General features: G+C 34.2%; 1 protein-coding gene across 1 annotated transcript; it reads right to left on the bottom strand.

Moving 5' to 3' along the window:
• Nucleotides 1–531: 531 nt before the first annotated feature.
• Nucleotides 532–11,683, bottom strand: LOC134239356 (atrial natriuretic peptide-converting enzyme-like). The gene is made up of 15 exons (XM_062721524.1): nt 11,431–11,683; nt 11,084–11,263; nt 10,394–10,849; nt 10,025–10,138; nt 9,814–9,915; nt 9,595–9,702; nt 9,278–9,382; nt 8,832–8,942; nt 8,520–8,658; nt 8,309–8,416; nt 7,859–7,908; nt 6,287–6,458; nt 5,750–6,051; nt 1,357–1,505; nt 532–1,187 (listed from the first exon to the last, which is right to left on the bottom strand). The coding sequence occupies exons 2-15, from the start codon at nt 11,232–11,234 to the stop codon at nt 978–980; spliced, it is 2,277 nt and encodes a 758-aa protein (XP_062577508.1). The 5' UTR covers nt 11,235–11,263; nt 11,431–11,683; the 3' UTR covers nt 532–977.
• Between the last annotated feature and the right edge of the window lie 2,316 nt (nt 11,684–13,999).

The following is a 13,999-nucleotide window of genomic DNA, read 5'->3' on the forward strand; positions in this document are numbered from 1 at the left end:
TTAAAGAATTTTCCTATATATTTATATGTAAAACTTTGGTCGGCCATTGTGGCCCCACCCTACCCCTGGAGGTCAAGATTTGAACAAACTTAAATCTACACAACCTGAGGATGCTTCCACGCGAGTTTCATCTTTCCTGGCCCAGTGGTTCTTGAGAAGAAGATTTTTAAAACATGCCACCAAATTTTCATTAATTCCCATATCTCCCCTTGAATAAGGGCGTGGCCCTTCATTTGAACAAACTTGAATCCCCTTCACCCAAGGATACTTTGTGGCAAGTTTGGTTGAAATTGGCCAAGCGGTTCTTGAGAAGAAGTCGAAAATGTGAAAAGTTTACAGACAGACGGACAGACAGACAGTGCCTTGAAAATCTTACATTTTCACAGATACTGGTTTATAAGATGATCAGTCCATTTTTGCAGATCAAGCAAAACTCTTGTCTTTATGACGAAAATCTCCAATCAATTTGAATTTACTGCATGTTTTGCAGTAAACAATGAATCTTGAGGTATGATATACAAAAGAAGTACAAAGTCAAACCATTTTTATTTCATATATAAGAAATTAACTTGGAATAAATACATGTAAATATATATTCTATCAAAACGTAAATATGATAAGTATAAAATGAAAATTTTATATAAATAAGCACTTTGGAAATGACATGCTTTAGCATTTAGCACCAGTTCTAAATCTAAATTTCAACAGATCATATAACAGTCAATTGGAGGAGGGTGTTTACATAATTCTGTCATTTTAGGAGCAGGGGGAATGTCAAGGTCTACTTGATCTATGAGGGAATCGATTATAGCATTAAACATTGTTTTGACCAGTATTTGAGATCATGTAAGCTTCTTCAAAACCTGAGATTAAATTTGTGTAAACCTTAACAAATAATCCACTTAAGATTGGCAAGCACTATAGTTCGAACTAAGCAGGACAACATGGTCTTGAATCTGAACATAACTGTGTGGTCTTCAGAGAGTTCTTGGGATTTGGAGAGTTGGAGGGATCAGTGAACTGTAAGATATGACATGTTGGATCCAGGAAAGGGTGGCAGACACTTTGGTAAAGCGCAAGGCCTGAGAGGATGGCACGCCGCACTGTGCCGCCCCACTGGACATGATGCCCTCCACACTCCACTGATTGTAACGGTTCACACACATCAGTCCACTCCCACTGTCTCCCTGTAAAAATATGGACACTGTAAATGTTACCAGTAATCAATATTTCACATTTATCTTCATGAAATCTAGAACATGTAATCTCTGTAATTTAGATGCAGACAATGAAGAGCTATGAACTTAAAAACACATCCATAATACATGTACTCTCAAGAAAAAACTGCAGCCCTACCCTACATCCAGATAGGGTCCCTGTTGTGTACCCCGCACAGAGCGTGAAGTTTGTGTCCACATTGGACTCTGACACAATGGTGTTTCTTCTGCAGTCTTCCTCATCCCAGACACCAAGCTTGGCTTCTCTTAAATACTCCACTGTCATCTCTGAAATACACATATGTAATTACAGTGTAACTGTTGACAATGTAATAAAATCATTTAATAATACATATAAATCTATGAATCTGTACAATACAATCAGCAACTATAAAATATACACGCCTATAAATTTTTCAGATAAACATGGAATTGCTGAATGCAATAAACATTTTCTCAGACTAAGTATATCTCATGAAATGGTGCTCGTTTCTACAGGGATAGAAGACATCATTTGGACATACAATGTGAGAAGTACAGGGAAGCTGTTAAGGAGGGGCCTTGGTTAAGCTGTCAACATCTAATATTTACATTTGCAAATGTTTTCCTTTATACAACACTACTGAAAGCAAGCATTTTTATAACTGTATAAATACAGGTATGGGGTCAAGAGGTCATAGATGTTCGTATGGATAAAAGTTCGACGTAATTTCTCAGTGACTTCATAAAGGGTCGACACATGTTCAGTGGATTACATACATGCCGTTGGGTTTGAAAAATAATGCAATTTACACGTTAAAAGTCACAATCAGGCAAATTTAAGGTACCGTATATACTCGCCTATAAGTTGGTATTTTTGGAGTTAAATTTTAGTCCAAAAGTCTATGTCCAACTTATAGGCGAGTCATAAAAAACTGGTATTTTTCTGGATGGCGAATCATAGTATTCTATAAACATTTGTATTTGTATTAAATGATTATACATAAATTACTTGCATTTTATAAACATATATTCAATATTTTTAGCTCTACTGGTCAGAGACCAGAAGAGCTTATGCGATAGTAATGCGTCCGGCGTCCGTCCGTCTGTCTGTCCGTCTGTCTGTAAACAATTTTTCAAAATGCTACTCCTCCTACAGTTTTGATCTAATTTCAATATAACTTGGCACACAAGTAGACTACACTAAGATACATAATTCTGTGTATCGGTTTTTGATTTCGATGAACGGTGTTGCCGTGGTTACTAAAAATAGAAATTTCTGTGAAATTCTTTCAAAATGCTACTCCTCCTACAGTTTTGGTCTGATTTCAGTATAACTTGGCACACAAGTAGACTACACTAAGATACATAATTCTGTGTATCGGTTTTTGATTTCGATGAACGGTGTTGTCGTGGTTACTAAAAATAGAAATTTCTGTAAAATTGTTTCAAAATGCTACTCCTCCTACAGTTTTGGTCTAATTTCAATATAACTTGGCACACAAGTAGACTACACGAAGATACATAATTCTGTGTATCGGTTTTTGATTTCGATGAACGGTGTTGCCGTGGTTACTAAAAATAGAAATTTCTGTGAAATTCTTACAAAATGCTACTCCTCCTACAGTTTTGATCTAATTTCAATATAACTTGGCACACAAGTAGACTACACTAAGATACATAATTCTGTGTATCGGTTTTTGATTTCGATGAACGGTGTTGCCGTGGTTACTAAAAATAGAAATTTCTGTGAAATTCTTTCAAAATGCTACTCCTCCTACAGTTTTGGTCTGATTTCAGTATAACTTGGCACACAAGTAGACTACACTAAGATACATAATTCTGTTTATCGGTTTTTGATTTCGATGAACGGTGTTGTCGTGGTTACTAAAAATAGAAATTTCTGTAAAATTGTTTCAAAATGCTACTCCTCCTACAGTTTTGGTCTAATTTCAATATAACTTGGCACACAAGTAGACTACACGAAGATACATAATTCTGTGTATCGGTTTTTGATTTCGATGAACGGTGTTGCCGTGGTTACTAAAAATAGAAATTTCTGTGAAATTCTTACAAAATGCTACTCCTCCTACAGTTTTGGTCTGATTTCGGTATAACTTGGCACACAAGTAGACTACACTAAGATACATAATTCTGTGTATCGGTTTTTGATTTCGATGAACGGTGTTGCCGTGGTTACTAAAAATAGAAATATCTGTAAAATTGTTTCAAAATGCTACTCCTCCTACAGTTTTGGTCTGATTTCAGTATAACTTGGCACACAAGTAGAATACACTAAGATACATAATTCTGTGTATCGAATTTTAATTTTGATGAACGGTGTTGCCGTGGTTACTAAAAATAACAGCTGCTTCAGTACTTTCTCTTCCTTTGCTATAAGTTCAAACCAGTAGAGCTTCAGTCTCGACAGAGACTTCTGGTTATTAATTATAAGAGGGCATCATCTATATTTTTATGATTTAAAGTTAAATATTGACTTCATTTCTAATGAAAATACTAATTGAAATCAGGGTAACACATCAGAGCATTCATTAGAAATTGTCATGTGATTCTGGCAAAAAGTTGTACCAACTTATAAGCGGGTCAATGGCAAATCCAGGCCAAATAACCTCAAAAAATACAACCGACTTATAGGCGAGTATATACGGTATGAATAAGTCACAAATGTAAATATAAGTAATAAGGTATCATTTTTTGAGTTTTATTGGGATGTAAAACGGGTTGGCACATGATCAAATCTTCCATTAGGGCTTTATGGGATTTGATCACGTGACCAACCCGTTTTACATCCCAATAAAACTTAAACATAGGTAATCAGAGATTACAGAGCTCACCTCAACGAATGTTGTCTTTAAGTAAGGCAAAGTCACACAATTAACCAACAAAAAGTGTACATTCCAAAAATGAAAATATTTAAGCAATTTTGATCTGATACTTTGAACAGACCTACATAAAAAATTTAAACTAGTTCTTCTTCATGAAAATGTAATTAAAATCCAGAATCTGAAGCAAATTTGAGAGTTTTCATCTCTTGATGCAACGTTTGTGCAAGTTTGGTTTATACAATGTTATGTAAGCCTTATAGTTTTTTGGTATTAGACTTGCACTCATAACTTTTACCTGGTCTATTATCTGAAAAATGCATGTCGAATTCAGCATCCGAAGCAAGTCCATTAGTTTGCATCCTAAGATTTATCGTCCATGCAAGTTTGCTCATTATAGGGCTCATAGTTAATTGAAAATGAAACATGCATCAAAAACTAACATTTTTACTCATCCACAAAAAGTAGGTCAGATTCAGCATCTGAAGCCAGCCTGGTAGTATACATCCTTATATGTATTATCCATGCAAGTTTGGTCATTAAAGAACACACATACTTGGAAATGAATCATGCATTAACTTTAACCTATTCACTCAACCGGAAAATGTAGGTCAGATTCAGCATCCGAAGCAAGCCTGGTAGTATGCATCCTTAGATGTATCATCCATGCAAGTTTGGTCAACATAGGGCTTATAGTTACTTGGAAATGAAACCTGCACCAAAAACTTTAACCTGTTCACTCAACCGGAAAATGTAGGTCAGATTCAGCATCTGAAGCAAGCCCGATAGTATGCATCCTTAGATGTATCATCCATGCAAGTTTGGTCAACATAGGGCTTATAGTTACTTGGAAATGAAACCTGCACCAAAAACTTTAACCTGTTCACTCAACCGGAAAAGTAGGTCAGATTCAGCATCCGAAGCAAGCCCGATAGTATGCATCCTTAGATGTATCATCCATGCAAGTTTGGTCAACATAGGTCTTATAGTTACTTGGAAATGAAACCTGCACCAAAAACTTTAACCTGTTCACTCAACCGGAAAAGTAGGTCAGATTCAGCATCCGAAGCAAGACCAATAGTATGCATCCTTAGAGGTATCATCCATGCAAGTTTGGTCAACATAGGTCTTATAGTTACTTGGAAATGAAACCTGCACCAAAAACTTTAACCTGTTCACTCAACCGGAAAATATAGGTCAAATTCAGCATCCGAAGCAATCATTTAATAATGCATCCTTAGATGTATCATCCATGCAAGTTTGGTAAACATAGGGCTTATAGTTACTTGGAAATGAAACCTACACCAAAAACTGCACCAAAAATGTTAACCTGCTCCAAAAACATTAACCTGGTCATTCCTTTGCTGAAATTGCAGCATCTGAAACTTTGAATGGTGCAATGAAACACTAAGAACCATCCTCCATGCATGTCTAATCCATATAGGACATAGAAGTAGTTAAAAAGAAAACTGCTCCAAAAAAAACTTAACCTGGGACGCCAACGCCGACACCGACGCCGACGCCGAGGGTATTACATAAGCTCCCCCAACTTCGTTGAGGTGAGCTAAAAAATGATACCTTATTTCTTAAATAAATCTTTCAATGCTCTTCCCATTATTGAGAACCATGTATAAAAATTATTTACATGTTTATAATCATAATATATATTTCTAAAATAAATATTATTTGCATTCAACAATATTTTTTTACCCTGATTTGGTTCAATGCTTCCCCATCCAGTCAAAAAGCAGGTGCTTGTGACAGGGTCATTGTGATTGGCTGGGAGACAGATGGGCTGGATTACAGAGGTGAAGGTCACTGGATGCTCCACTCGGATCAGAGCAATGTCCCAGTAGATTGTCCCGTCTCCTGTCCACTTCATGTCTGGGTGGTGCCGAATCTCTACAGCCCGCAGTAACAAAGCCCCCCTCATTAAGTCACGAGCACGTTTTACAGATCCCAGCAAAACCTGCACATTGTTTGGAGTATTCGTATAATTATAAACTCCAGACCTAAAAAAAAAAAATCAGGATATGACTTGTAAAACTGTATTAAAGTATTATAACTTGCATGTACTGGTATTTTGTCAAACTTTGTGTGCAAATAAGTACTGTAAAGAATATTGTTGTGAACAAGGTTATGTACTGTTACAGGTGTTTAATGGAGTAGTTTATTAAATGTATAATCAAATCCAAAGTTTACACCAAAATCAGATATTTTAAATTTGGACAGCAGTCATTGACTTACACGGCTATACAGTGACCTGCTGTGAGGACCCAGAGAGGGTTTATCAACACGCCACCACAGATTGGTTTCCCTAGATACGACAACGACACCACCCAGGGCCAACGCCCCCTAGTGGACAACTCTCCTCCAGAGATGAAGGGCACCAGCAGTCCAGAGCTCCTCTTACCACAAACTTAAAATGTGTTGACAGAGAATGAAATGTTATAATATTTAAACTGACAAGAGTAATATTAAAGGTATGATTTTTTTTAATATTAACAAGATTATGGAAAATATTTAATGTGTTTGGTTATCAGGAGGTATATATTATTCCACTAAAGAGGAAGTTCAAAGGATTTACAGATTTTATTTAAAATTAAACATAATTTTGGAAATCTTGTTACATATTTGTGTTCTGCTTCTGATAAATAGTATGAGGTGCATTAGAACCATTTCCAGTTAAAAGACTTTCAGTAAAGGCACTTGTGGAATCATTGAACTTTTGGAGTTTGTTTCTAGCTGCTAATTATTGGCTGTTAATCACAAAGACACACGAATACAGCCTATTTGTCAATAAATAAAGACAGGTATTTAGGTTAACTTCATTGTTGCTGAGATTTTATTTTACTAAAACAACCTGCAATAAGAACTAGTGTTGGCAACCAGTAACCGGTTATCCGGTTAACCGTTGAACGAAGCGAGTATCGGTTAGTAAAACTGCTATTCGGTTGCTTGGATAAAAATGCTTTTTATATAGTAAATAACAAAAAATAAATAAATAAATAAAATGTTAAATTTGTTTATAAGCTACACATCAATTATTTTCAACAGTTACACTTAATGATCAGTGTTTGCCTACGATCGAAAGGTTAAAAAGCTTTAAGCTAGCAATTATACAAGTTTTGAAGATCTGAGTTATAATTACCTCATTAAATAATTTAACAAGATGCCGCCAAAGCCATTTAAAGCTCGAAAGTATTTTAAAAGAATAGCTGATTCAATACCTGTAAAATGTTATTTATGTGAATTGGAGTTATCGTCTACGGTTGTGACTTCAAATTTCTAAATAATTATTCTCTTTGATCATGACATATATCAGGGGTCGAAAAGTAAAATGTTATAAACTCCAAACTACACTTGAATATTTATTTTTCTTCATCAGATTTAATTAATTTTTTGATTATAATCTCAAAATTCTTTCAAGATAGTGCGTGCAAGTGTATCTTTAAGTTTATAAATAAAGTTCATTCACAATATATTTGTGTATAAGTATCGATGAGTAAAGGATGAGATAAATGATATATATGAATAAATCATCCGAGTAACCGGGTACTTGATCGAAAGATTGAGTGAGTAACCGGTTACTTATAATCGTCCGATTTGCCAACACTAATAAGAACTACAGTCAAACCTCATTATCTCAAATGCATTGGGGCCAAGAAAAAACTTATATAAAATACTGAAAGAATAAGAAGAGGGGCTTGCAAATTACTGACATATCCATGATATTTGAGATACTGGGGTTCAACTGTACATTATGGTTCTGTATAAAAAGAGATAGTAACCAGCAGTATGAGTGGGCATGCAGTGTACCTTTTGTCAAGCAGGTGATCTCAACTGTCCTGTTTGTTCTGCAGGTAAAGCTGGCCAAACAAAAACAGAGTGATGTCTACAGTACATAATTACAGGTTAGTACCATTAGTCATTGTAAAATAGCTACATATATGCCATCTCATGTTGTGTTATAATATTATCTAATGGGTTACGCATGTATACAAATAATTTCGTCTTTTTTTAATGTTTCAAGACATTACATTTATAACATAGCTAAATCAAAGTGCAAATTATGGTAATTTCTTGTAAGTTTTTCAAGTTTTTCATGCAAGCAATACTATGGAATCACTAATTTTTATGGGAGCTTTTCATTGTTTTCATGGTATGAAGATATGTCTTTCTCAAAATGTTAAAAACACATACCTGGTATATTCTTACTCCTAACTACAAAACTTTGATGCAAAAATAAGTGAGTTAACGATATATTACCTGGTTTGTAGGTGTTTGAAGAATGTCTGTGTGTCTGTGATGTTGTCAGACAGCTCCAGATACTGAACTGCAGGAGGTAGTGGGGAGGTCAAGGTCATCGCTGCTTCTCTGTCAATCAGATCAAGTTTAAAGGATTCTGATTACCAGTAATTAATAGTCTAAAAGGTGTGTTTATTGAAACACATTATATCTAATAGAAAATTAACTATACTCGTGACCCATATTTCTGCACACTGTGTCACTGTAATGGAGTCTCCAGTTTGTGCTACACACAGGATAGACAGAATTATCTCCCCTGAAGAGTCCAACAAGTAGGCCACTGGAATCCGAGATGTTACTCAGGAACTTAACTACAAAGTAAGTAGACTGTCATTAATTTTGTAAATTCTGCAGGATTCTGGATCATTTTTCTTTTTATTTGGAAATGAATGTGCACAGAAAGATTACTGGATATATCTATAAATGTATAATAATAACACATTTATTTTCACAAATTTCTTTAGAGAACTGGAGGTTTTCTCACAGCACTGTGTCTCCTCCTCCCCCTGGGAACAGTCCGGGTCACCGTCACACACTTTGATCTTGTCTACACAGCTATAATCCTGACACGTGTACTGAGAACTGCTACATTTATCTGAGAAAAAGAAACACTTATCTTGTATTAGCTTAAACTGTCGGAGGTGGATCATTTTGAATGAATCTCACAGAAATTTGCATTTTCCAAAAATATGGCAACACCTATTTCAAAATCAGAATCATATACACATAATTATATTTCTAGCTCATATTATTTGAAAGCTGAATGGGCTTTCCTGATAAAAGTTTATCTGATATAACTCCCTTAGTCTTTCCATTCACTTTCTCATTTTTGAAATTATTTTGATTTCCTATTGAATTAAGAAGTTTCATCTTGAGATGTATTTGGGGGTGGGGGGGGGGGGGTGTTGTTGTTGTTGAAAGGTGACATACCACACCCCATCTCGTCTGTGCTACAGTCCTGGTAGGCATCACAGACCCAGTCTCTACGTATACACTGTCCATCCCCACACTCTACCTCCAGCCCTGCCAGACAGCCTGCACAACAAATAACAACCTTAGCTGACTTGTATGAATATCCTACATGTAAGCATTTATACTGATTATTGGATATAGGATAAAGAAGATTTTAAATTTTACATAAATATTATAAACCTTAACAAACAAATCTGAATCTTCTAAAGTTATAAACAGATAATGAGGAATGAAGAATACATGCAGCACTCAACTGCAGAAGAGAAATTACTTACTACATTTTTTCTCATCACTATTATCATAACAGTTATCTATCCCATCACACCACTGATATTTGTAGATCCACACCCCATTGTCACATTTTTTCTTGTTACTATCTGCATCTGTAAATATTAACACTAATATGAAAAGCCATCGATTAAGACTGAAGCATTTGAGAAAATTAAAAAATAATAATAAAGTATGAAAATACAGATTTGAAGAAATTTCCTTACCACAATTGATTTCATCACTGAGATCAGGGCAGTCTACTGTACCATCACAACGGCTCCAGCTCCACAGGCAGAGACCCGAGGCACACTGGACACCGATACAGTCTGTAAGTCAATAAATGTATCTATACAATATTTCACTAGGGACTTATTTCTAATAAAACACTGCAACTGGTTCTAGCATTCACCTTTGAGACAAGAATTTAGAACAGACCTGTGCAGTTCTCTTCATCCGATTTGTCCTGGCAGTCAAAATATCGATTACATTTAGCATTCTCATGGTTCACACATTCTCCACTGCGGCAAGTAAAGTCTGAATTTGCACAGGCTGTGAAATTAAAATTGATTTACCATTTCAATGATTATATACCTGTAAATTTTTCTTATGCAAGAAACAGGCTGCCAATATTTGGAGATGTAGTTTTTTTAACATAAAATGACTGGCCATAATAAATTTGTGGCATGTTTAATCTCAAAATATGACCTTGACTTGAGAAAATATTACCTTGACCTGAGAAGAGACAACAGCCTTTATCAAGTCTGATTTTGTTATATGTTTAATAGCCAATTAATTGAATAATACCTGCCAGTGTGATTGGAGGGTCTGTCGTTGTAACGGGGTGACTGCTGGTCAGAGCTGAGGGGGACACAGATGATAAATCACTGGATGTAAAATCTACTGTTGATGGCTGGAGAACAGAGGAAGATTTACTATGTAACTCCACCGATGACAGGGATAAATTTTGTACTAGTGAGGTAGCAGTTGATAATACTGAATTTGATTTATACGTTGTCAGCAGTGAAAAAGACTGTACAAGACTTGTACTATCTATTGTGGTCCTCAGAGCTGAACTTGAGTATTCTTTACGTATAGTGGATGTTGCTTGAATTTCTGTGGGAGACATTTCTAAATTTGATGTTTTCATTGATGATGTCAGACTAGGAGTAGAAGGTTGAATAAGGGAAAACGAACTGGTTATATTGATAGTTTGATACTTCAATTCAGCACTTGGACCATATTGATACTGCTTTTTATTTTCTGAAAAAAAGTAAAGAATTAAATCCCAAATAAAACTGTATGACAAGTATTGTAAATATATATTGAGAAAATAATGTAAAATTTCTAAAATATCACTACAAGTGTATAGATTACATGTATTCAAAATTAATTTTTGAACTGAAGTGTTGTTTGATTTTTTTTTACATTACACGTGTACTTTCTCTTTTTATTATAAGAAAGAGGAAGAGTAAAAAAACAATAGCTGATACAAACCAATATTTGTAAGGACAACTACAACAACGGTGCAAATGAAGATGAATGCAAAAACGAAACACAAAATGGCCATAATAAGAAAATTTCTCCTGGCTGATTGACTTTTGATATTGTCCGATGGATCCATAACCGAAAACTGTTGCATCGTCATTTTGGTTGCCCATAACGGAAAGTAGAAAGCTGTAAAGGAAACCATCATGTAAAGACTTTAAACAAAATTATTTATAAAGCAATAAAAGGTATATTGTGCAGACGAACAGGAAAACATTTATCTTTGCCTCATTTTTTGATGTTTGTATTTTTTCACCTCATAAAGTCAAAATTTCTGCTGTATGCAGTGTACTTACAACTGTATAGCTTTTCAAAGTTAATGTTATAACACAGACAATACTGTATCAATTCCGAGAATTCCTCATAACATGAAAAGTCACAAGCGGAAACTCATCTTTGCTCAACATGCTAATTTAATGTCAGCTTTTTTCTGGTTTACATATCAGAGAGATAAACTAAAAAGTGTCAGGCAATGTACTTCAACAAAATTGAGATCATTTAAAAGTCGAAAACAAGTAAAGAAACAAAAGAGCTTATTGTTTTTTTTAACATTTACTCAAATCGGAAACACTTCAAAGATGGTAAAATTAAAATCGAGAAGGTGACAGAGACGTATCCGGATACACTCGGGGTCTGGGCATAGCCAGAACCCGACTTCGAAAATAAATGAAAATGCTTCAAGGCTTAATCATTCTTTTGAGTTATAAAAATAATAAAAACAAACAATCAATTGCAAAGCAGAGAGAGAGAGAGATAGAGGGGGAGCAAATTAAACTCATGCAGTCGCAAAACGGACGCCGGTGGGGCAAACAAGACCATTTTTGACACAGTAACTTTATCGTTTTGTGAAATTTCTTCATTTTCCCCTCATTTATTTACTTTGAGAATTTTTAAAAAATTTTAAACGAGGTGTTATTTTTCCAATTCTTGATAAAACAAAATGCAATATATTATCTGAAAATTACCAAAAAACAAACAAACAAACAAAAACGAAACAAAAAAATCATTACTATGATTACAGAAATCATGACTTGAAATAAACTATATATGACTTGTATGGCACGCCAAATTCACAAAAATGAGATAAACCTAGTTTCACAATTGATAAACTAGGTTTATCGACTGTAAACTATAGTTTAAAACCGTAAACTATAGTTAACGATTCGTTAAGTATAGTTAACGATTCGTTAAGTATAGTTTTCATCTCTTAAACTATATTTAACGGTCGTTAACTATAGTTTACGAATGCTAAACTAAGTTTATCCGTCTGAATAAAGCGTTAACAATAGATTCACGTTTGTAAACTATAGTTTACAATCGTAAACTATGGCACGCCAAATTCACAAAAATGAGATAAACCTAGTTTCACATTTGATAAACTAGGTTTATCGACTGTAAACTATAGTTTACAAACCGTAAACTATAGTTAACGATTCGTTAAGTATAGTTTTCATCTGTAAAACTATATTTAACGGTCGTTAACTATAGTTTACGAATGCTAATCTAAGTTTATCTGTCTGTAATAAGCGTTAACAATAGATTTTGTTGATAAACATAGATTCACGTTTGTAAACTATAGTTTACAATCGTAAACTATAGTTAAGAGTTGTTAATCATAGTTTCACAAATCGTGAAACTATATCTATCAGATCGTTAACTATAGTTAACGGTTTGTAAACTATAGTTTACAAATCGTGAAACTGTATTTATCAGATAATCTATGTTTTGCAATCGCAAATGATTGTTTTCAGTGTTAAGTATAGTTTACGGTTGTGAAACATAGATTATCGCGTTAACTATGGTTTACGGATGTAAAATATAGATTAACGTTGTTAACTATAGTTTACAGTCCGTAAACTATAGTTTACAACCGATAAACCTAGTTTATCGACTGTGAAACTATGTTTATCTCATTTTTGTGAATTTGGCGTGCCATAGTAAACTATAGAACTTAAGAGTTGTTAATCATAGTTTCACAAATCGTGAAACTATATTTAACATATGGCACGCCAAATTCACAAAAATGAGATAAATCTAGTTTCACAATTGATAAACTAGGTTTATCGACTGTAAACTATAGTTTACAAACCGTAAACTATAGTTAACGATTCGTTAAGTATAGTTAACGATTCGTTAAGTATACTTTTCATCTGTAAAACTATATTTAACGGTCGTTAACTATAGTTTACGAATGCTAATCTAAGTTTATCTGTCTGAATAAAGCGTTAACAATAGATTTTGTTGATAAACATAGATTCACGTTTGTAAACTATAGTTTACAATCGTAAACTATAGTTAAGAGTTGTTAATCATAGTTTCACAAATCGTGAAACTAATGTATATTTATCAGATCGTTAACTATAGTTAACGGTTTGTAAACTATCGTTTACAAATCGTGAAACTGTATTTATCAGATAATCAATGTTTTGCAATCGCAAATGATTGTTTTCGATGTTAAAGTATAGTTTACGGTTGTGAAACATAGATTTTCGCGTTAACTATGGTTTACAGATGTAAAATATAGATTAACGTTGTTAACTATATAGTTTACAGTCCGTAAACTATAGTTTACAACCGATAAACCTAGTTTATCGACTGTGAAACTATGTTTTGCTCATTTTTGTGGATTTGGCGTGCCATAGACTTGGATTCAAACAAGATGATTTAGAAGAAGAAAAATTGCATAGAATATATTGAACAATTACAGTACTGTTTAACCGTATATTTATGAATTAGTAGAAAAGAATTTATTTTCTTGACCCTGTGTAACGGTACGTAATGTTCTTATTTTCTTGTCCACTAAAAATGCTCAAATTATAGAGTTAATTTAGCAGCCCTCTTTTGAATTTACATGAAGTTTACAAG

The sequence above is a fragment of the Saccostrea cucullata genome, unplaced genomic scaffold (assembly GCF_032062105.1).
Source record: "Saccostrea cucullata isolate Sc308-1 unplaced genomic scaffold, CSIRO_AGI_Scuc_v1 ctg135, whole genome shotgun sequence".
Lineage (NCBI taxonomy): Eukaryota > Metazoa > Mollusca > Bivalvia > Ostreida > Ostreidae > Saccostrea > Saccostrea cuccullata.